General features: G+C 46.7%; 1 protein-coding gene across 1 annotated transcript; it reads right to left on the bottom strand.

The window, feature by feature from the left end:
* Positions 1-254: 254 nt before the first annotated feature.
* On the bottom strand, positions 255-22,285 carry LOC119466449 (glycine receptor subunit alpha-3). Its single transcript, XM_037726966.2, has 8 exons — positions 22,183-22,285; positions 19,022-19,101; positions 16,888-16,955; positions 12,017-12,243; positions 6,527-6,609; positions 3,980-4,114; positions 2,897-3,279; positions 255-1,039 (listed from the first exon to the last, which is right to left on the bottom strand). Exons 1-8 carry the CDS (start codon positions 22,242-22,244, stop codon positions 872-874), a joined length of 1,206 nt encoding a protein of 401 aa, XP_037582894.1. The 5' UTR covers positions 22,245-22,285; the 3' UTR covers positions 255-871.
* Positions 22,286-24,150: the final 1,865 nt, after the last annotated feature.

Here is a 24,150-nt window from a genome sequence, read left to right as displayed (position 1 = left end):
CAACGCTGTACATTCACAAAAGCACCGGATTACGTAAGAGACGCAGCTCTAGACGAACACGAAGGACACAGAAAACTGAAATAAATTACAAGTGATCGTCATCTTCGATGAGTTTTGGCTCTGAGGAGTCATTTAATGATGAGCCAAGGATAGATGTGCTTAAGTTGCTCAAAAACGAGACATGTTTCTTAATGCGGTTACTGCTGGGGGGGGGGGGGGGGATGTTATTTTATGCTGCTTCGTGAGTCTGAGGCTCAAGTTGTTTTGCACTTACTCGACGTCTAACAACAAAACACATCGGTGTACAACGTAAGTGCAGCTTATACCATTCTAAAATGGTACCCCTGACATTGCTGTAGGCCGCCGAATAGTAAGGAATGAATCACCGAACGTACCGGCACATTTTCACATTGGTCTTCCCAGAGATGCAAGAAAATCTGGCTGTCGAAGAGCTTCTTTCCTGAGTAGCGATACAGAAGAAAGACATGTCTTCTCGTTCTCCGAAAACTCCCATCACCCAGTCGTCCACAAGCACCGGGAACAAAGTTTCTCAGTCCTGTAGGCACGCGTATTTAACACTCCCACATCAGCATAAGGCGATTACCGCGTTCACTTTGCTATATACAGTTCGCGGGAAAATATCAACAAGAGAATGGCGAAATACGCTCTGTTGCTGCTGCTGAAAACAGCTACTAACAAGCATGCAGATATCTCGCGGAAATTTCCTGCGAGTGGTTCTTCGGTATCATTCATTATTTCAGCGCGGGCCAACGGCACCGAGATCAGCTTGGGTATCGTTGATTGGTGTCAAGTGATGAATGCCATTGTGAAGTGGCGCGACCACGACAGGTGTGTCGCTGAAGTGCGCTCCTCAGGAGTCGATGTACAGGGACCAATAGACGCAGTTTAACAGGACGAACGATGTCGGGAACACGATGCGACTGATCTTGTCGACAAGCATCGCCCTCTGCCGGCACTCTCCGGCAATCGTTTCGGGCGGCTTGGGAACTTTGGTTCCGTTGGGTAGAGCGTTGTTCTCCTGCAAATGAGAATGCATTCAGTTATATTGTTTACTGACCGTCGCGGTGCGAGGCATTATTCTTGACATTCTAACTCGGGCATCACTAACGCACTCATTGAAATAGTGTTGCGGCCACATCAAGTGTAGCGTTTTGTCAAATTACGATTGGTTGGCTGTCTGACGGGCTTACTGGCGGACAGGATTTCATGTTTAAATGGTACAGTCGGGCTATGAGAAAAAAAAAAACAACAGGACAACATTGACATTAATTCATTACAGACCACGGGTTCCTTAACGTCTGCTGAAATATTATTAAAATTTTGTTGCATTGTGATGTGAGAAGTTCCCAGTAAAACTACTCAAGTTTTTGCAAACGTGCACGGAAAGCCGTTGAATATCGAAGAAAAAAAAATCACAAAGCAAGCCAACAAAATCTCCCCCTCCGTAATATCACGAAATTGACACAATGATGTACCAACAATAAAATTTCAAAAGTCTGTAGCAAAAAACTGAAAGAAGATTTCACAAGCCGGATTGAAGTGAAATGCGTACACTATTGCAAGACAAAGACAGCACAATAAGGGTGTGATTAAAGCACCGCGTAGCGGAATTAGGCAGGTCGATAACATAAAATCAATATAATACGGGTCTTACGCGGTGCATTTTAAATCATCGAGTTCAATTGAGATCGATCGCGAATGGAAGTGTTCGTGTGAAACCTCTATCAAAATTAAAGCCATAAAAGAACCAATGCCTTAAAAACAATTATACAAAAATGTTGCAGTTTCGCCCGAAAGGCGAAGCATCGATTGCGATAGCAAATTAGTAGAGAGTTATTCGGAGTAGGGATAGTGGTTTTATCGGCTGCATAAACTTGGACACATTCGCTTACTAACTGAATTAACAATCGTGGCGTCAGCGCGCACAAGCAAACATGAATAGATCACACTGAATGACCGCAGACAACGACTGTCAAAACGCTGGCAGCAAGCGCAGGTTCGCGCTGTCTATCGCTTCAACGGAAACTGAGCGGCGAATGCACAGCGCATACAAAGGTCAGAGCCGTGTGGAGATAAGAGACGGTGCGGGCGACCAGCACCGCCGGGCAAAGTGCAGAGGAGACGTTGTTGGCAGAGGAGTAGCTGCCCCTCCCTCCCTCCCGCGCTGTTTGCCCGCGTTCATGCTTTCGCGTGGGAGATTGGGTGGCAAGATACGCCTTTGGTGCTGGAGCACAGCACCGCCCCGCCTCCCTCCCTCCCACACCCCCACGGCCTTACCGCGCGACGGTCGCGTTTGCTTTCCGCCGTGCGTTCGCTCTCCCTGATAGCGCGCGGGGGAGCTCGCCCTCCTGATGGCGCGGGTCCCCCGCGCGCTTTCGCTCGTGCATACGGCGCGCGGCGACGATTTTATCGCCCTTGGAATCTATACGGAGCCTCACGGCGATGGCGACGCCGACGGCAGAAATCCGATTGAAGTGTCCATATAATTGCTATCGCAATAATAAAAGCCGGCGCACACTCGCCCCTCCAATGCTGCTACCTTGCCCTTCCATAAGACGATACTGCACAATAGTATCTCACCATGTCTCCATAAGTGCCTATCTTCAGTCAGAGTACAACAACGCTTACCCTACAAGACTAAGATAAACAAAAAGATAAAAGACGGAGACGCAGTCATCGAAAGTGGGCGAACAAGGGATCTCTTGCTCGAGCCAACGTTACGGCAAATAGACTCGTTCTCTTCAGGGCGCCAGCTGAAACACAGGTAACAAAAGCAGTTGCTTGCCCGACTAAGACAAGTTCTCTCCCTCAAACGTTGCGTTGGCTCTAGTCATCAGACAGTTGCGCTCTTTCAACCTCTGTTCATAACGCTCACCGGTATTCGCGGCGAAATGACGACGCTCCGGATGCTCCTGCGACGAGCCCCTTCGTCACCCTCCGTCTCGCCCATCAGGATGTTGACGAGCGCGTACTCCATGAGTGACGCAAACACGAACACTGTACAGGACGACATGAAGATGTCGATGGCCTTTATGTAGGACACCGGCGGAAGGGATTTCTGCGACTGGGCGTGCTGCGTGGACAGCGTGAGCAGGCTGGTGACGCACAGGGTGACCCTGGCCGGCACAGCCTCGGGCTTGATCCAGAAAGAGATCCAGGACATGATGACGATGAGGCAGGTCGGAATGTACGTGTGGAACATGTAGTAACCCAGCCGTCGCTTGAGCGTGAACACCAGCTGGATGCAGGTGAAGTTGCCTGCGAAAGGGGGAAGTACGAGGGGTACGACACAGTGCAAGCATTGTAAATTGAGATCAGTGTGGCGATCCCCTAACACCGCAGGGCAAATAACAAATTAATCAATAAATGCACAATGCAAAGTCCATTCTGGAACTTCATATCAACTAATCAGTACTAGCAATGACCTTTTGACAACAGTCATTGGCGAAAGGTAAAAATTATTTCTTTTGACGTCACTTGTCCCATTCTAACAGTGCCCCTTTGTTGTCTTGACTGCTTGAAATTTCATTGCTCTTAGTGAGATACTGTCGACAACATTTGTTAAAAAATCTTAGCGTTGCGATATACGATTTGATACACACAGATTTAATCATCCTGTATCAAAATATTGTGGTGTATGAACCAATAGAATCTGTTCTCTTCTCCTCGTGTGTGCGAAATCGCTAGAGTACTTCGCACGCGAAGACTGAGATGTTTGGAAGGCATAAAACAAAAACAAAAACCTCTAACTGTAAGCATCAGCAACCAAAAATGTCTGACCAAATAGTCAGGTTCTTCTTACTATTCGAGGATGAATCAATGCACTCACGTGCTATCAAGAAAATGCCACATGCGCTGTCGCTTCGAATTAGCGCGTTATCTACTGCAGGGTGTACGTCTTTGGACAACGCTCCAAACCTAAGTGGATTCGGGACGCTTGACGAGAATGAGAGCATACCGGTCGAGTACAGCTGCGTGCAGTCTCCCATTGTTGTTGAGACCAAGTTATGCTGGGGCAGCTCGATGGATTCGTCCACAACGAGGGGCACTTCGTCCTCCCACGCGAACACCAGGTCGTCTGTCGTGTACGAGACTGCGAAGCGTTGGTGAGCGAGCAAAAAAAAAACATAAGCCACAGAGTTTGAATCGGGCCGCGACATTAATCACTCCACTGTATTTAGCAGCTTCTTCTGTGCTCTCTTCCGTACATAAGGTTCGCTACTCTTAGAACAGCTGCCACGACACAAAACGTTACCGCTTTACCTTTACGAATGACGATACCCGCTGTCGCTGACGACGTATACGCAGAGATTACGATGCGCAGCTGGACGGAAGTGTTATCGGTTATATCAGAACGATGAGGCCGTATGTTGAAATATCATTTGTCAATAAAACAATTGCACAATTTTACCCTTGTATTTTAAAACATTTCCTTACTCGATAGTCTACCTCGACTCAGAAATGTAGATGGCAGCATCGCCTAGCGGCTGAAGTGATCCCTGCGCTTCACTGACACCCGCGCTGGGATTACTGGATGACTCTTCACATCTTTGCTCCTTACGCGCTCCAACAGTGCAGGATTGCTGACAAGAACTATACTTTTGGTTAACCTCCTTGCTTTTGTCAGCATTCTTTCTCTCCCTCCCTGGCAGAAAATGCTGTATCCAGGTGGTATCAGCATTTATACGGGTGCGCTGAAGTGAATGCCTACCCTTGCATCCATTTATAATATTAAATGGATGCAAGGATATGTGGGCGCCTCGTAATGGCGGTGGTTACTCCTCTGCTTCGACGTGTAATAGAAACAGAAACGCGCCGAAAGGACGAAAGCCGTAGGGATAGAGAAAACACTTAAGAACGCGAACAGTCCCGCGAATAGTTCACTCGTCATGAAAGTAGAGCCACAATTCACAATCCCAGTTCGCAAGCTAGAACGCAGGCCCAAAGCAGTCCCTGTGAAAGAAGGGAAGAAAAAAAAAAGGCCAAGAAAAAGGTAAACACGGAGACCACCACAATACGTGGTACACAGGAATATAAGAACGCCCAATAAACAATAAACATACAAGAACGCATCAATATAACTATGAGATCTGTGTTACCCCAGGTGTAGCAAACATAGATGCACCTGTATGAATAGGTGTCAATAAATTTCATAAAAAACGACATCTACCACATTATTTTAAACGTCTAATTTTCTGACTGTCATTTCTTCGATAAGATCTGTCTGTTGGTCCTGCACCCTACAGTTTTTTACTCCAACAGCAGTCTTCCACCAGGGATCTGCAGTTTTCTTGACAGCTTTTCGCGGCAGCCTGAGCGCTTGCCTAAAGTTTAAGAGAAAATGTTCTATATGGTCACCGGGTGCTTCGCAGGACCAAATTGTGCTACTAAACCAGCTTCTCTTTGTTGTAGGAATCACCCTTTTCGATGCGCACTGTCTTTTGGAATCGAGAGGCGGCGCTTTACTTTATTTAGTGATAGGGATAATGTGTAAGTTTCCTATGCAGCAACTCTATTAAGTGAAATCGAAGTGTAGTTTCGAGACTAGTGTCGATTGTGAATACGCGGGTTAGCTTCGCTTCACAGCCGGAACTGCTCGACCCTGGGCGCTTGAGCATTCCTCGTTTTAAGATTGCGCTCCCCAAGCTAGTTTAGTATACGTAATTGCCATGCACTTATAAGAAGGCCCACTGCCGAACTGCAAAAAGAAATCCATCTACGACAATTATTCGTGCAATTATGGAACGGCAATGACATTGTAGTAAACCAGGTATGCTCTGTCGCCATTTCACTGTAATACACCAATGCTCATATGCTAAATGCTCATTCATTTTGTCTGGTCTTACAGGGAGGCTAAACCTCTGCAACCATCCTCCTTATCCAACTAGAAGGGCTAATTCAGAAAGCTTCAGCTAATTAGAGCTTTGATGTCCGAGATACTTCCAGCGCTTCAGGGGAACAAGAAACACCGTTGATGAATAGACAAACGACCGGTCCTCTCTTCTTTTCTGTAGAAGAGTGCTAATTCCAGCTAGTTGGTTGAACATCGACTCACTAGACAAAGGCCGCAGGCAGCAGCACGACGAGAAGACTACTCCGCGGGCGCTTTTCTTTTCTTTGTTGGCCTACTGGGCTTCCTTTTGTTTCTCCCTGGAGCGCTAGAAATGTCTAGGATGGGAAAGGGCTAAGACGGCCGCTTATCAGACTGCCACCGTAAGCTCAGAACCCGCCTGTGTCATACCAACGCCACCACAAGTACGCAAAGCGTGAACAAGCGTACTTAATACTTATTAAACGTACACCGACTAGCCAAAAGAAACGTGTCAAGGGCATCCGGTATATGGCGCTGGCGTGCTGCAAAATGTTCCACTGTGGAAGCTGTAACAACGCTCAAATGCCTGTAGAAGAGCCGTTGACCATTCGGTGGCTGAGCAGCTCAGCATTTGTTGTCTCTTAGCCGCTTGGCCAAACCTTATCACGCTTTAAGCGGTCAACGCATACTTACTGCTCTCAATCTTCATCGAGCATATCTGGGTGTCGTGAGGGTAGGTCTCGAACTTCATTGCACATGACAGCAAAAGGGTCAACCTGCGCAAGTGCAAAGAGGTCTTTGTTGATAAGGAAACAGGCACGCGTGGTGTTTAGTCATTCAAAAATTAATAGGATGAGACGAAGTCAAATGAGTTCAGTTGTGAAATACTGAGATGTCACTGCGACATTACGCGAAGCGATTATGCCGTCGTGGAGGAACAAGTGGAGGAAAGCTCCTTAGATTTCCGAGATGGCAATGAACATTAGTAATACTCGCAGTGAAAAATCAGGGCTCGGATGCGCAAAGCTTTCGTTCGCAAGTGACATTTGCCATTGGCCGAACCGTCAGCATCAGAATTGGCTCAAATTAGGTCTCACGAAGAATTCTAACGTAAGGGTGTTTTTGTGAATACGGCCGCAAGAATATTTTCTTTAGCTGAGGAATATTTATATGTATTACGATTCACTAAGCGCCCTTATGAGCAATATAGAAAAGAGGGTCGAGGATGGGGAGGGGGAGGGGGGGCGTTGAGGGAAGGATGTTTTGTACTACAAGAACCGCGCATAGTGCTGATGCAGCAAATTTCACGGTTATATAAAAAACAAGCTATAACCAACACCGAACAAGTCACAGCAAGGTTATAATGCAACAAATTATTTCAAGTACTTAGGATATAGGGAGACAAAACACAGCACTCAAGAAAAATGCGTTGCAAACGAAGGATACAGTTACGATGAGTTAGGCACGCAGTTTAACTCGGTGAGCAGTTGTGGTCTGATATCTCAAGCAAAAATGACGGAGCTTCTGTTGGTATGTTGCATATGTATTATTATACTTCAAAACGTACGTAATATCAGGAAGATAACCAAAGGCTAAGCCAGGCGCTAGAACTGTTCGACGCCCAAGGAAGAGCCCAGAGTTTAAGAAGCCCGACGCAACAAGGCTAAGCACTGAAGAGTTGGTACATATCCAACTAAGAGAAAAAAGCAGCCAAAGAAACACATAGAAAAGAACCAAACGTTTCAAGTTAAATGACCTGCGAATATCTTAAAGGAACTGTTATTCTTCCAACGTCAACGTATAATAATGTAAGACCCTTACTGAGGTTTTGTTACCCCACAACGCGAGATAAAGCAATAGTTAAGCATTTAGCTCATTTGCCTCTTTCTGAAGTGTTGAGCTTCGACTGAAGTGTATTTTACCACACCGGTACATGCCTAAACTGTACATGAGTGACCAGAATAGTGGCGGAAAAGCTGAATTGCGGTAGGGAAGAAGTGTGATCTTAGACTATGAAAATGTATTGATGCATGATAGGACTACAAAACTGGTTTTGTTGAACCGATGGAGAAAAATGAGATTGTTAGCTGTGCTTTTTTAGATGCGAAGCAGCTTATGGCGGCGGCTCTGTCCGTCCCGCCCGCGTCCAGCACCCCCACAGCGCATGCGCGTCCTCTCCCCCTCTCTCTCCTCTCCTACGCTCCCCCTTTCTCTCCTCTAGGAATCCTCTACGGAGCTGCGCCCACGTGCCACACCCCCACAGCGCATGCGCGTCCCCTCCCCCTCTCTCTCCTCTCATACGCTCCCCCTTTCTCTCCTCTAGGAATCCGGAGCGGCGCGCACGACAGGTGGTGCGACAGATGCATACTCCGCTGGGAGCGCCACGGTAGTTCCGCGGTATAAAAATGAGCGAGCGCGCGCGGCCTCAGTAGAGAGGTTTAGCGGAACGGGCGTTGGGGCGTTTTACCGGAACCGTAAACGTGAGTGGCCTGTATGGTGCTACCACCTGGTGGCGGAGAAATGAAACAGACAAAATACAGCTAATATTACAGTAACCATGTGTATTATACTTCTCTGCTGGTGTAAATTTTCGGCGGCAACATGATTACGCCACTGTCGAGCATTTACACCAGCAGAAAAGTAGAATACACTTAGTTACTGCAATACTAGCTGTTTTTTGCTCTGTTTGATTTCTTTACCACCAGGTGGTAGCACCATAAAGGCCGCTCACGTTTACGGTTCCGGCAAAACGCCCCAACGCCCGGTCCGCTCCCGTTCATCCGATTACCGGACAAGCTAAACCTCCCTATTCTCTCTCCTGTTCAGCGCCGCGATGAGCGCTCGGGCCGCTGCCGCGAAAACATCTCCCTTTCAAGCTAACCATCTCTCCCCCTGCTTCGCATCCACACATGGTTCCCTTTAGCGGGAGATGGAGTAAATTTTTTTTATTACCTGTACCCACCACGCCTTAGTGACTTGACTTTGGAATGTTTTGCTTAGGAGAGTTTGCACAAACACGCTGCTAGAACAAAGCGGGCGCAAAGCGTCAGAACGCCCTAAAGGTTTTCATAATGTTTAGCGCCGCCCCGCTGGCCTAAGTAAATATTGACTCAGTGGTAGCGGTAGGTGCCCTTGTTAACAGTTTTCAGAAGCGTTCCAAACGTGCGCGCATTGTGGTTGCAAAATTTCACTGCCTGTGGAAATAGCCGTACGGTGTGGATCATTGTTGAAAGGCCTTTGCAACATAACGATTGCAATGTTCATTGCAATCGTTATGTGCTTTGTCGACACAGTGTGCTCTGTGGATTAGCAGGCGCAAAGATATCACAGGCAACGCAAAAGAACGCAGCTGAAGAGAAAATTTCATGAAACAATTGTAGGTATAAACATCCATTATATATGTCAGAAGCGTTTCTGCGCACCACTGGGAATGCTCTTGTTTACGGCATTCATTTGATGAATGCCGTAAAGTTTCCATTCGCGCACTCTAGAAAAAAAAAGCAACACCACAAATTGACGTTTATTGAACAGGAAAATAAATTCCGGACTTCTAAATAAATTCCGCCCGACTTCTAATCCATGCATATGAGCGTCTAAATCATAAGTCTATGCAGACACCTTGGGCGAGTATTTCTCAAGGAGCAATGGTAAACCACTCGAGTACCGTGCATAAGGTGCACATTAAAGAAACCTAGATGGTGAGTAGTTATCTGGAGTTTGCCACTACATGGACGTCAGGATCTAAACTATCAAATACCTAAGCTGCTAAACATCGTTCAACAACAACAAAAAAATTTTATGTACCCCATTTGAAAGAATGTATAAAAACATTTCTCTTACATTCTCCAATTCATTATAAATAAAATCCTATTGCACTAACAGTTTGTTATGCATTGTATATGTATGTTTCAATCTGCACTACAATGTGAAAGTACATACCAATAATTTTTTCAAGCATAGAATGTATATTCATAGAATAATTGTATAAATTTATCTTGTTTATTTGTGTTTTCTACACTGTACTCACTCGTTTTTTTTGGGCTGTATTTGCTTTGAATATGTTTGCCGAAAGCACTTAGGAGCAAGAGCCTCTCTCAGGCCACATGGCCTTTAGCTCTTGTTCCCCTTTCTGTAACAGAGAAAGAAATCAACTTCAACCACGTGCCTCATAAACAGATTGTGATTTTGGCAAGTAAAACCCCTGAACGTTTTGTTTTTCTGGCTTCCTGAAAGTAGCTTTATAATGTGCTGTTGCGAGTGAAACGTTGAATGTTACCGCGGCCATCGGAATATTCAAATTATACAAACACTTACGGTAAATAAATAACGTCCATGTGAGCTTTAAACCAGCCCGGTTCATAACTGCTCTCTCACGTGCCAAATGCCAAAATAACAAAGATGTATGTATGGATAACGAAAATAGAATGCAAAAGCTGCGGCTGTATCTTTCATTTTTTGTCAGCTGTGATGAAACGCGAGGCTTCTCCTGCCACCCGTGATGTGAACGCTCGAAGCACCATACACATAACACGCACTGAAGCTATGTAGTTCGAAAAGTTTGTAAAAAAAGAACAAAAGAAAACTACAAGAATTGCGAGACCTTGTATACTTTCAACTAGCGTGCTCAGGCATGTAAGTGCACTTGTGCGGCAAACCGGTGGCACTGCTAATTCTTGACGTGAAAACAGGACACTACTTCTCCCGCGTAGGCGTCCAGAGGCATTTCAAGAGCCACGCGGAATGCGACCGAGCAATAGAATACACATGAAATATACGTATTCTGGCTCGTATAACATCAACGCGCCCTGCGCTTTCTCCGTCATGACAGCAGTGTACGGCTGTCGCAGCGTCGCTGCACACTTATCAACCGGGTGAATTCCTCAGCCAGCGAAAGCGTATAGGAGGACGAGCGCACTCGCTTTCTGGAATGCAGGTCGCGTTCCCCCCTGAGTTTCGCAACAGTGTTCTCACTATAGTGCACCGGAAGCGAGCCGTAGAATGCAGTCCGCCATCCGCGGCCCTCGTGGAAGCAGCTATCGCGGACGGCTAAGCCAGCTAATGTCTCGCGGCTAATGCATTACGCGCGCAGGACGGGGACTTTCTGACAATGCGCCATCTCTCAGCGTCCAGACAATGTTCCCGGAGTGGGCGTCCGTTTTTTCGTCTTTTGTACAATCTGTCTCTGCGGCAGAAAGCATGGCGTGGCTTTACGGTGCCAAAAGAGAAGCTAAAGTAAAGAATTCTTGTTAGTGTCGGACAGAGCGCTTGCTTCAATCGATGTAGGTAGAGAACACAAAAAGAAAAGAACTGCATCCTTTCGATTGCTCATTTCTGCAAGTGGCTCAGTGGGATGGTCGCTGAAAGGACACAAAAAAGAAAATCGCACTTTGAAAGGCGAAGCATCGATCGTCATGGTAAATTAGCGGAAAGCTATACGAAGTAAGGGCAGTACTTCTATTGGCCATACAAACTTGTAAACATAGGCATACCAACTAGATTAACAAGCATGGTGTCACGCGCGCACAAGCGTACATGAACACATCTCACTCGAAGTCCGCGGAAATTCGCTGTCAAAACACTGTACTGAGTATATGTACGGCACCAGCAGCGAGCGAATGGACCTTGCTCCCGCCGCTCGCATCAACGCTAACTAAGCCGGAACTAAGCCGCGGAAACACAGAGCACGGCGGACTGTGTCCCCGTCGCCGCGCTTCCTTCCCGCTTTCCTCCCTTGCGTGCGCGAGATTGAGTCGCGAACGCCGGCTCACCCTCGCACGCCTTCACTCGCACATTGAGCATACGGCGCACGACGACGATTTTATCGCCCTTTGACTTTATACGCGAGCTCACGGCGACGCCGACGGCAGAAATGCGCCTGGTATGTCCATATAATTGCCCTCGCAATAAAATTACAGTCGCAGACGGAAAGACGTTGTAAGTTTCTCCTTCTGAGTGTTTTTTATGTGCTTGAGAACGCCGTTCGAAATTTTTACTGCTTGTGTAAAAGCGTTCGTGCGGCTATGCAAGCCCCGAGAAAAGCTTTATGTTCGACGACTGCATAGATACATCGGTGACAATCTTATCAATAGCATAATGGGGCTCCACCCAGCACCATCGTTGCGGCATTATCATGGTGGCGTGTTTTCCATCGTCGCCATAACGACAAAGTATGTGCGTACTCACTTGACCATGTACAGGATGCGCCTGTCCGCGTAGAGCCATATGTAGTGGTTGGGGATGGTCATCTCTTGAAACGTGACGCCCTTGGCGTTCTTGAAGAACGTGTCGGGCCTCCACATTCGCTGCAACCAGCTGACGGGCAGAAGGCGGTACTTGGCCGTCATGTTCCGTGGCAGCCGAAGCCGGTGGTCCCGCCACGTCTGCGACATGAAGATGTCCGCCACGTACGTCTGCGTGGTAAACGGGGAAATGAGGAGGGATTTCTTTGCTTGGCCTAACAAACAATTCAACCAGTGTGGCAACCAGGCTGCCAAGTTGCATTTTCAGCACGTATGCCGGGATGTACGCGACTCGCCCTAAAAGAATTATAGACTTTTCTTTGTTTCGTCGCCCTGGCACAACGATGCACGCAGTAAAGCATCATGAATAAATGCCCTTTCTTAATTTATTAATCACTTTTTTGAACTTCCACGTACAAAAATTAAGTCGCTTTTTTTTGCCGGTAAGGCGAAACATTGGTAGCGAGAGCAAAGTATTAGACAAGCACAGGAAGTAAGATTTATCGGCCCTGTAAATTGCAGTGAATATTCATTTACTAAACAAATTAACAACCACGGCGTTGCGCACGCACAGGCTGACACGAACAGAGTTCTCTTGCTGTCCCATCGCTGGCGTGATCAATAGGGCTAGCTGGCAGCTAGGAGCGAACGCTTCGGGCTGCATCTCGCTTCAAACCGTCTCGGAAACTACTCCCTTCTACCGCTATTACGTGACCTCCAACACTAGGCACGCGACAGCACATCTCACACCTAAACCTTGCACCTGCAGCAGATTCTCTGCAAGTTAGGCTGCGCCGGGACACGCTCAACCGCGCCACGGACAGTAGCGAGCTACCCCCTCCTCCCCTTGCCCTTATATATTGCCAACACTATGATATATATAGATATACGAAATACCTAGCGGTTACGACGACGATTCGCCTGGCGGGGCCCTGTCATTGCTATCGCAATAAAACTACATGGCAGGCAGCTAGGCAGCAATATGCAGCGCTGCTGGTGTTTGAGTTCTCCGACCGAGGATCACAAGCTCATCTATTAATCCATTCCCTGTGTCTGTTCCCGCTAAACTGTGAACAGTGCAAGAGTTCCCGAGCTACATCAGGAATACTCGCCGAATGTAGTTTTGCACCGCCTTGCTTTCTTTTCGCAGCGAAGCGGATTAAATGCACCGATAGGCCTAACAACGAAGGGATCACCATCGCTGTGTCAACACGCCTGTTCAAAGTCCTATCTTGTGCCCTTCAGTCAGGAATTATAATTGCCTGCCTGACAATTGTCCGAAAGCCACCCAATTTATTCCAAAGCGCGCGGCCGACTCCCCCCAAAGTAAAGTCTATAGGCAGTGAGATGACGCCTCGTACATTTTGTATTCAGTACTCAGAATCGCGGAGTAATTAAATATTGATTTGGTGCACAGTTGTTCATGTCGTGTTCTCTTCTAATAAAGTTAACTGAGTGAGCAACCCAACGCACATAAGCATTTTAATTATTGCTCGCAAGCACTAGAGGGACGAAACCCCATTCTTTCGCCATCACTTCCACGACCACTTCCTCGCCCGTCAGAGACATTAGAGAGTAATAGTTGAGCGGCTCAGCGGGCCAGCGGGCCCAGCGATGGAGCGGAGGGGACAGCGGAGCGCAAGATGAAAAGAAGAGTAATAGCTGAGCGACGCCCCGCTCGTTTCAGCGGATAGTACTGCTGCGCCATCTGTTGAACAAGGTTGAAGTTACTCTCGATCAAGCAGAGACTTAGAGCTGCGTTACCTGCCGAATAAAATTGAAGTTACTGCGAAAAGAATATTATTTGAAATATTAAAAAAAGAAAAGAAAAATATTAAACAAAGAAAAGAAATATTATGCGAAAAGAACGTTCGCGTTCGCTGCCGCTTCTTGAAAACGCTCGCACGCTCGTCCGCTGCGCACGCTCCGCTGAAGAGACGAAATGAGCGGGCGAGCGGCGCGCTCCGTGAACACGCTGGATGTCCCAGCGGGCCGCGCATGCGCAGTTGGCGTCTCCACTCGTTCGCTGGGCCCGCTGGCCCGCTGAGCCGCTCAACTATTACTCTCTATTGTACTATCGGTTAAACTGAGCGTAGCATTCACGAACAATTATCGGTATCGCATAGGGCGTACGCTGAAACCTTCTGTGATAACTGTGGCAGGTTCAAGACAGTGAAGCACATATTATTTGAAAAAGCCGCGGACTGTGACGATAGGTAATGTTCTGAGCACCAAATGAACATGATGTGTCAGGCTACCCTAATGTTACTAGCATCATAGGCCCAATGTCCGCCCCTTCAAAACCGCGATGAGCCTTGGGTTTAAAATTCCAATTATTATCAGAGAGTGGCTTTCTCGGAAAGGTTTAAAGAAGCATCAACATATGATAAAGATAACAGTAAATTCACCCGTCCTGTCAGCTGTTTATATCAATATCAACTTACACCAATCATTGCACGTTTACTTTTAACGCAACAGAGTTAAGGGCCCCGTGTCGCAGAAAATCCGGCGTCGGCAACCGGCGTCGGCGTGTGATGTCGGCGGGTGGCGGTGAAAATCATCTCCAACGACGCAGCTAGGCCCTCCGAATATATTTAGGTACATGTATATGCCACGCCTTCTTATATGACATGCGGTATACGCGGGTTATATTGCCGCACCATTCTATCAATAATGTTGCTCATACCTTGTGTTGCATTCTTGGCAAAGCTATTCCTCGGAATTTTGAGAATGACAATCCACAAACAAATGTCACGAAACAAAACACCCACAGCACATGCCTTTTATGTTAAATCTTCTCGGACTGAAATATTACATGTACGAAACAAAAACAGAAACCTGAAAATTATGCAATTTTTTTGGCGCGACTGTGCAATGTATCTGGGATCGCCCCACGCAAGAGGCCGTGTTTCTACCAGAAAGCTCGCCTTCGTGCATAGCGTTCGCCGCCAGTGTTTCCCGGTAACCATTACGGTTACTTAAGCTGTAGTGGTCGGAAGCGTGAGAAGCAGTCGGGGATCTTTGAATGCTATCGCGTTCCACTCTTAAAAGCGAAGCTTAAGCGTCCTCGAAATTTTCATCCCCCCCCCCCCCCCCCCTGGCCCTTCACAATTCTAGACTCCTTTATTGCGATAGCGGTTATATTAACAATCCAAGCCCATTGCTACCGTTGTCGTGGTCATTGACGTCGCTGTGTGGTTCCGTATAAAGTGCAAACACGGTAACATCGTCGCCGCGCACCGTACTCTGTATGTGCGAGTGAAAGCTGGCGAGGATCAGCCCACGATGGCAGCTCTATCTCGCGCGCGCGAGGGAGAAAGACGGTGCGGAAGCGCGCTTCTTCCGTCGCGCGTGAGGCATGGGGGGGGGGGGGGGAGCGAGGGAAGTCTGGGGGGGGGGGAGGGTACGTCTTACACCGGCGGTGGCTGCTTATGGCAAGGCCGCGCGGGCGCCATATCTTGACAGCGATCTGCAAGGTGGAAAAAGTGCATGCCCGCGCAGACCTCATCTTCAAATTATCTGCGACGCGGACGAAGTGCAGCTAGTGCCGGTAGCTTCGCATGCCCTGTGCTTTCGACGTGTAGTTCGCGTTGAAGCGAGAGATAGCACGGAGGTCAATTCGCTCGCTGCTGCTTCCGCGCCTCCTCACTCCAGCGCTTTGACAGGGAGTTTCCGCGGTCATCGAGAAAAATGTGCTCATGCTTACCGGCGCATATGCGTGACACCATGCTCGCTAATTCAGTTAGTAAGCGAATGTTTACACGTTTATACGACGTATAAAACGATTATCTTTAGTTCGTATAGTTGTCTACTAATTTGATATCACGATCGATGTTTCGCGTTCCGGGCGAAACTGCGACATTCTTTTTTCTCTTCCTCCTCCCTATGCAGAGTAGCATGTCAGCGGTTGTGTACACAGCTGCAAAAGTGTTCGCGTTCTCATAAATAGCTTCTCTCTCTCTCTCGCCATCGCTAACAGAACGCAGCACGTCGAACATTCCGTCAAATAGAGGAGCAACTTCACCGAAGTGGTCGTGCATAGCAATACTCAGTACGCTGAGAAGAAATGGAATCACTTTGTGCATATGCAGAGGGTTTAATTTAGCCACCGCGCAATGACAGAAGAGTTTCTTTTCTTGTTTATCTAGTTGCCGTGACGGGGCATAAATTGAAAAAAATGATTTGCGTACGTAAATGTCCACAGCATGAATGAAGGCGTTCATGCTGTGGACATCAGCAAACAGCATTCTCTCAAAGACTGAGATGTTTGAGCCCGCAATTTGCAAAGGGTTTCTTGTCATCTTATTTTAAATTTCCATGCTGGCAGGCAAGTGTCAAATATATGGTGGGGCAGCCATCCAGGTCTGGAACAGGCAGATTGTCCGTTTTCACCTCAATGTACTGGGGCAAAACATTGGGTACCTATATAAACGCTCGAAAAAAAATTGTTGCTTCATTTTTTATCAAGGCCTTATCCCAGAGCCACCATTTCAGCAAAGCGATTAGTCTTCATCAGGGCTACAACAACTATTTTCCGTGGCTGTGCTCATATAGCTTACTTTTCCCCAGATGCAAGGAACAAGTGTGCGAACAAATAAGGCCTGAAGTAAGCAAGGCCTGAAGCCAACGTTCCCAGTTAGGCTTCTCACGCTCGGGGAGATAGTGTGCTATGTAAACGCTTCCAAAAGCAAAGCACTTGTCAAACTGACGACCGTCTTCTTGCCAATACGTGGCTCCAGGTTGATGTTTCCCTTCTTTCAATGTCCATCAGATCGTATTCATCATCTTGTGACCCCTTAGTAACAACTTACTCACCATTGATCCTTCGTCGATAGAATCCAAGCTGAGCACCGTGACGTGGAAGCTGACTACGGTAGGTTTCCCTGTACACGGGAGAGACAGAGTCATGTCAAGAACGGTAATGAGGAAAACGCAAAACATACTTAAAAATTGCCGTGGACAGATTTGGCCAAAACAAGATCGAGTAATCGAGTATGTGTCAAGCGGTCTACGCAATGGAAATCAAAGCAAAGCCAAGCAGTCCAGTCATGCAAATGTGGGCATCTGTTCTTTTTCTGCCAACCTCATTTCATTTGTACGATAATTCAGAACTAAAGTGATCGGTATTTGCTAAGCACTAACAAAATCGTACTCATTATAGAGTGAGGCTGTGAGACTGGTGGACTTGGGACCATAACACCCATTTCGTTCGGCATTCCCAAAACACTGGAATGGAGGACAACGACCAGAGCATTTTAGATGTGAATATGAGAAGTTGTCCATTGATTCATCCGTTTTGGGCGTGGCAGGCTTGTTCTCTTTAACTTCGCAATACCTTGCACTTCTTGTTCTCTGTAACCTATTGCGGAAGTAACTGGTTCGCCGTCATCCCGGTGAGAATTTTCATCATCAATTCTCTTTTGTCACAAAAAAAAGTCGCACTCGCGTTGAGGGACACACTGCTCTGGTGTCTACAAATTTTTTTATTGTAGCAGGCAAACTTTCGTCTTGCACACATAAATGTTATTGTGTTAGAATTTACCCTTGTCCCAAGAAAGTTAAGCCAGTTCCAAGGATTAAAAACGAACAAGACAGATAGTAAGTGAAAAAAGATGCAGAGGTTTATAGGGGAGGAGATTAAACTCCTAGTTTGGGATAAAAATGTTTCGTACATTCCGAGGACATGGCTATTATTCTTGTTAAAATTAACATTCGATTGTTCACCAAGCACAATTCAAGCAAAAATGATAAAGAACATTTGCAAAGAAATCTGGGGCGCGATCTTGTACGCGTCCCAAAATAGAACGGAGGCGGTCCGTTCCATCGAGCCGCACAGGATTGGTCAATTTGAACCGTGAGCCGCACACGATTGGTCAATTTGAACCGTGACGATCAAATTGACCAATCGTGTGCGGCTCGATAGAACGGACCGCCTCCGTTCCATTTTGGAACGCGTACAAGATCGCGGCCCTGATGGTTAAGAATGCTTCTCACTGCGACCTTGTTTGTATTAAAGCAGCAGCGGTCGTAGTTCCAAGCTAGTGTGCAGACTAATTACATAGTCAGAAGATACTGAGAAAGATTTTTATGAAGAAAGAATTATTGTATTCCGCTACTCTGCGAATACGTGTTTTCGGAGCTTATGGGCTGTATCTGTATACAACGAGAAACTAAATGCTGTGCCATGCAAGCAATGAAGTGCTTTGCATTCAATGTTATGCAAACAGCTACATGCTATGACAACAATTCACAATTACAGATGCTAGAGTGACGAAGCAAGCAACCGACTTTCATTATGAGCTCTTCTGGTTGCTTCAAGTGCCTCAGTCACGCCCTCAGCCACTCCTAACCTAACCTAACCTAACACCCCGTGAACACAACGGCGCGAAACAGCCACCCGTATATGAAGCTGTCAAGAACACCGCTCCAAGATGCATGCGCCAATCCTTCGGAACGAGTGCAATACCGGGCCGACACGCGGACACTTTTGTTGCCGAATTACGAAGCAAGCAAATGTTTTATGGTGTTGGTTGATTTGTACAAATTGTTTTGCGATGCTTTAGAATGAGGTTTGACTGTTTAAAATTTCTTTCTGTGCACATTTGGAGCTGGAAGATCGTTTCCTTCTTAAGCTGCATAGGGCACTCCTATTCACAACATTAGCGCTACATGGGCCAATTCCAGAGTTGGTTGAATTTGTGTTACATGCCGATAACACTGTGATGCTGCCACAAACGTCGCCTGCAAAGGCTCCACCAATAATGAAAGGCTAAGAGTTCACCTTCTTATCTTTTTACCCGATACGCAGTTGTCATCAAACAGAACTGTGTGTTGCTTTTGGAAAAAGAAGTGAGGGACTGGCGAGGAACGTTGTCTTTCCTAATTTTTATTTGAGAATTACTACGCGAATATTAAAAAAAGGGGCAAATATAACAGTACTAAGCCTCACCGTTTTCTTTTGGAGGATCAAGGCTGTCGTACTCGGCAGGATTCTCTGGCAGAATGGACTCGAAGTCTAAAGGTTCTTGCCTGCAGCGAAGCAAGTGGTGGTTATGGCAGGTGGATAATTTCGTTAGTTGAAAAAAAAAAAAACGCCACTGCAACTAGCACACGATGCACTCCACCGTTGCATTGTGACACTTCTTAAATATGACGAGAGCATGTCAGTTCGCCATATAATACATGATTTTAAAATGTTGGCCCACTGTATCAAAATGCAAAATTTCCGCTTTTTCGGAACATAAAATAAGAAGTGTGGTACGATTCATGCGCAGAAAGCTTTTGCTTGCTTCAATATTTTTTTTTAGTTCAAAAGCGCTCTGAGACGTATTGCTACAGGGCTAAAGAATTTACCGCGAAAGCCAAAGCAGACAAAGGGTTCACAGAAGAATGAATGCATCAATCCATCAACGATGGGAGAATATAGGAAGCCTAAACCAACCTGAGGTCAGTGTTTTCACAAGCGGGCCCTGACTAAGATATTTCCCTTTATCCGAAGGGTTCATCCAAACTGGCCCTTCCCTCTTTTATCCCTACCGCTGCAAGAAGTTCGCAAAGGTAGTGTTCGTTTGCAAAGGCTAGAGCCGGAAAAATGGCGTTGGTAAAGCAAAGAAAGCTGAGACATGGGCAGACGAATTATTCTGCGCTCAATGAGTTCAGGGAATTGAATTTAACCTTCCCACAACAGCTGGTATGGCTAGAAGTGAGTCTTTCTGTATAGCTTCCAAGTCGATGAAGCAGATCAAAGCTTCCTCATGGAACTGTCCACCTCTACTACGCATTTCTTTGTTGCGTCAAGCATTTTATTCTGATACGCTTTCTTAACCTTACTTAAACAAGGTAACAAGACAACCCTACGTCATGTTAACCCCGTCGTTATCAGTTTTATTGCGATAGCAATTATATGGACACTCCAAAGCAGATTTCTGCCGTCGCCGTCGCCGTTGCCGTGAGGTTCCGTATGACGTCAATGGAGATAAAATTGTCGCCGCGCGCCGCCGAACGCTGTATGTGCGAGTGAAAGGGCGCGAGGGACGCGCTCTTGCACGGGGAGTGGAGCCACGGCGGAAAACAAACGCGCGTTCTGCGCCGTGCTTCCTTAAGGGCTGCAGAAGTAGGCGTCTTTCCGCGCGCCGAACGCTGTATGTGCGATGAAAGGGCGCGAGGGGCGCGTCTTTCACGGGGAGTGAACGCACGGCGGAGAACAAACGCGCGTTCTGCGCCGTGCTCGCTTAAGGGCTGCAGAAGTAGGCGTCTCTTTTCTCCTTTACAATCATCATATATGTAGAGCAAACGCGCCTTCTTCGGACGCGCGAGAGGCCGTGGGGAGGGGGAGGGAAGGGAGGCGACGTTTAGCTGCGGCACCAAGTGCCTATTTATATCAGAGGCTCCAGCAACAGTCACCAACGCCGCACGCATTTTGAGCTAACGCGGGCAAAACGCCGATGGCGTCGACAACAGTTCTGCGTGTTGTTGCTACCAAAGCCGCTCACCTTACTTCGTATGACATTGCTGTGTTGCTATCGCATTCATTGCTTCGCCCTTAGGGCGAAACTGTGACATTTTCCTCCTTTACAATCACCATATATGTAGAGCCAACGCGCCTTCTTCCGACGCGCTAAAGGCGGTGGGGGGGGGGGGGGGGGAGGGAAGGGAGGCGACGTTTAGCTGCGGCACCAAGTGCCTATTTATATCAGAGGCTCCGGCACCAGTCAGCAACGCCGCACGCATTTTGTGCGAACGCGGGCAAAACGCCGACGGCGTCGACATTAGTTCTGCGTGTTGCGGGGGCTGCTGCATGTCCAAGTTTATACAGCTGATAAAGCTACTATCATTTACTCCGTATAGCTCTCTACAAATTTGCTATCGCAATTGATGCTTCGTCTTTCAGGTGAAACTGCGACCACTTTTTTTAATCCCAGTTCTTATGGTTATATAAAATACAAAAGTGTATTGTTTCTAACTGCACTGAAAAATCATAATGGCGAGGCAAATATGGTTGACTATGGCCTAGTTTCTCGCCCAAGTAACAGCAAAACACTGTGTCCCACTTACTGGCGTATTATATTTTGTTTTATTGTTTTGTAACAATGTGTTTGTTTTCTTTCAGCAGTCAACGCAGATCTTCATATGCGTTGGTTCAGCGATTAGTGACAAGTGGAATATTTATGTCGCAGCAGCCAATTTCACTGTTATGCTCAAAACACAGGATCACAAACCATAACGGATTCGGAGTAAGGGGCTGCTTTAGGTTTATTGACAAGAAACAAGCTATAATGACTATATAAACATAATTTGTTCACTGTTCACTCAACAAAAAAAATGTCGCAGTTTCACCCGAAAGGCGAAGCATCAATTGCGATAGCAACTTAGTAGAGAGCTATACGGAGTAAGGATAGTAGCTTTATCAGCTGTATAAATTTGGACATGCAGCAGCACCAGCAACGAGCAGAACTGTTGTCGACGCCGTCGCCGTTTTGCCCGCGTTCGCACCGAACGCGCGCGGCGTTGGTGACTGTTGCCGGAGCCTCTGGGAGCGGCTCGCAGGTTTTCGACGAGATCAGAACGGGAAACTCGTCGAGCAGCGTCGGAAGTCTTTGCCACCTTCTCGCATCGCAACGTTTTTATATAAATACGCATTTGGTGCCGCTGCTAAACGTCGCCTCCCCTCCCTTCCTCCCTCCCGTCCCCCCACGGCCTTTCGCGCGGCGGAAGAAGTCGCGTTTGCTCTCTATATATGGTGATTGTGACGGAGGAAAGAGACGCCTAATTCTGCAGCCCTTCAGGGAGCACGGCGCAGAACGCGTGTTTGTTCTCCGCCGTGCGTTCGCTCCCCGTGAAATTGCGCGTCCCTCGCGCCCTTTCACTCGCACATACAGTGTCCGGCGCGCGGCGACTTCATCGCCGTTGACGTCATACGTAACCTCACGGCGACGGCGACGGCAGAAATCCTGTTTGAGTGTCCATATAATTGCTATCGCAATAAAACTAAAGCATCATAAAGCGATACTCATTGCTATGAAATCCTTATTCTGCCACAACGCGAAATATGCACTCAGTTCTTAACAAAGAAGCACGTAACATAGAAAAAAACAAAGAAGTGGCACCTACCTGGTTAGTTCCACGCTGAGGCAGAGCATACATTGGAGCAGGGCTGCACGCATGCATCTCATAGCGACGCTAACCGCTGACCGGTTCCATTGGCTCCACGAATGCGGCGCCCTGTGAACACAGGGTGTGAAATATAAAAGTAATCGTTTAACCAGTGCACTGTTAACTAATTTTCACACCTGAAAGTTCTTTCTTTCTATAACTCACAGGCTTACATTATTTACTGGCGTTAGGGTTTAGCTATAGATCAATTTGAAGCCTTAATAACAGGTAATGGTGTAAATTGGCTTACGGCGTGATTATCATTGGATCAAACGAAATAATTTTTTCCACTTTTGAAACAGATAGGATCGTTGCAAAGCCTACGGTACCTCCCAAATAACGATGCAGTAAATAAAAAATAAATTCTGGCGTTATACTTTTGGAAACCCCGATCCGATTATGAGGCACGCCGTAGTGGGACACTCAGGGTTCATTTTGAGCATATTTAGGTCTTTAACGTTCACTTGAATTTGAGTGGGCGAACGTAATTTCATTTCGCCCTCATCGAGATGTGACCGACGCGGTCGGTATTGAGCCCGCGACCTCGAGCTCGGCAGCGCAACGTAATAGCCACTAAATGTGTCAAAGTTGAAAATTTCATTCCAAGATACTTCAGACTCTCTTGAAAAAAAAAAAATAAAAAAGGTGGAGGAACATCTTTTTTTGCACTTCATAGGGAACCTCTGAATTACAAATTAAATTTCTACATAGCGAACAGTCAATAATATCGCATTTCCTTAAAAGAAAAAAAAATATGTATGTCACTGGCACAAACCTCACGTGTAAAATATTTGTTTGCTGTAGGCATAACGAGGAACAAAAAAGAAATACTACCCCTTCACCGTTCTTGTGGAATGCGTCACGTCAAACAACCCGTAAAACATAATAATAGTGTCTTTAGTAAGGTTGTCATGTGAAGCAGCACTCAGAATTCTGTAGTTAACTGGAGTCACATTTGGTAAGCAGTGGGATCAAGGGTCCCGCTGTACCGCGACTGAAAGGATAATTAATATTACATGGCTTGATAACACATATACAATTAAAAAAAAAGAAACAGAAAGCAAGGGTCAGGCTGCAAAGGCCTGTGCCTACGTTTCAAGGAGACGATGCTATTAGTGTCGTACTAAGAGAATTACTAGAGAGTGATATCTTGTCCGTAAGTGTATTGCCCTTTGCGGAACGCCGGGTTACCCATTAGGTAAATGGTAGCGACAAATTCTGGTAGCCACACCTCGTGACAAAGAGGTTAACCCGAGAAAACAGAAAGCTCAAACTGCCAGTGACTTACTCTATTCTACCTAATTTTCAGCTTAAAGCTTTGGTAAAGACATAATGGTTACCATGCCGTCCTTTTATTATTTTCCTTCGGTGAGAACTTTCGCGCAACATAAAATCATTTGAAACGCATTGTAGTTGCACAGGGTCTAAGATGTCCCTACCAGAGTTGCTACTACCATACATGGTTTCGTAAATCGGTATTCCGTTATGAGTAATAAGCTTACGGATCGTGTATCTCGCTACACTAGGCGCCCACTGTTGATGAGATTACCACCGATCGCATTCGCTGGGATCCCATAAAATCAAGTTGGCTGCTATCAGCTTAAATTGAAATGGAAACGACTACCATGCCATGCTGCGTTTGCATGCTTGCCTCTGTTTTGAACGATGATCGAGTGCAGGCTACGATATAAATACATTTGAGGCTACGCTACGTCTAGAACCATGGATCCATTACCTATTGCAGGCCATTGCAATAACGCGTATCAGGTGGCCCCGATGTGTAGTTTCCTGTTCGTGTTTGAACTTGTGGTGACCATACACGGTTAAACATATGCTGTTGCCTGGGTTTCCGCAAAATGAGGAAACAATGCTGTGCCGCTTACGCTTGGGTGTTGCGTTCACCAATGCTTACACGTGTTTGATTGG

Source organism: Dermacentor silvarum, chromosome 10 (assembly GCF_013339745.2).
Source record: "Dermacentor silvarum isolate Dsil-2018 chromosome 10, BIME_Dsil_1.4, whole genome shotgun sequence".
NCBI lineage: Eukaryota > Metazoa > Arthropoda > Arachnida > Ixodida > Ixodidae > Dermacentor > Dermacentor silvarum.
Note: the sequence above shows the minus strand (reverse complement) of the source record. Positions and strands in the feature narration are given on the sequence as shown.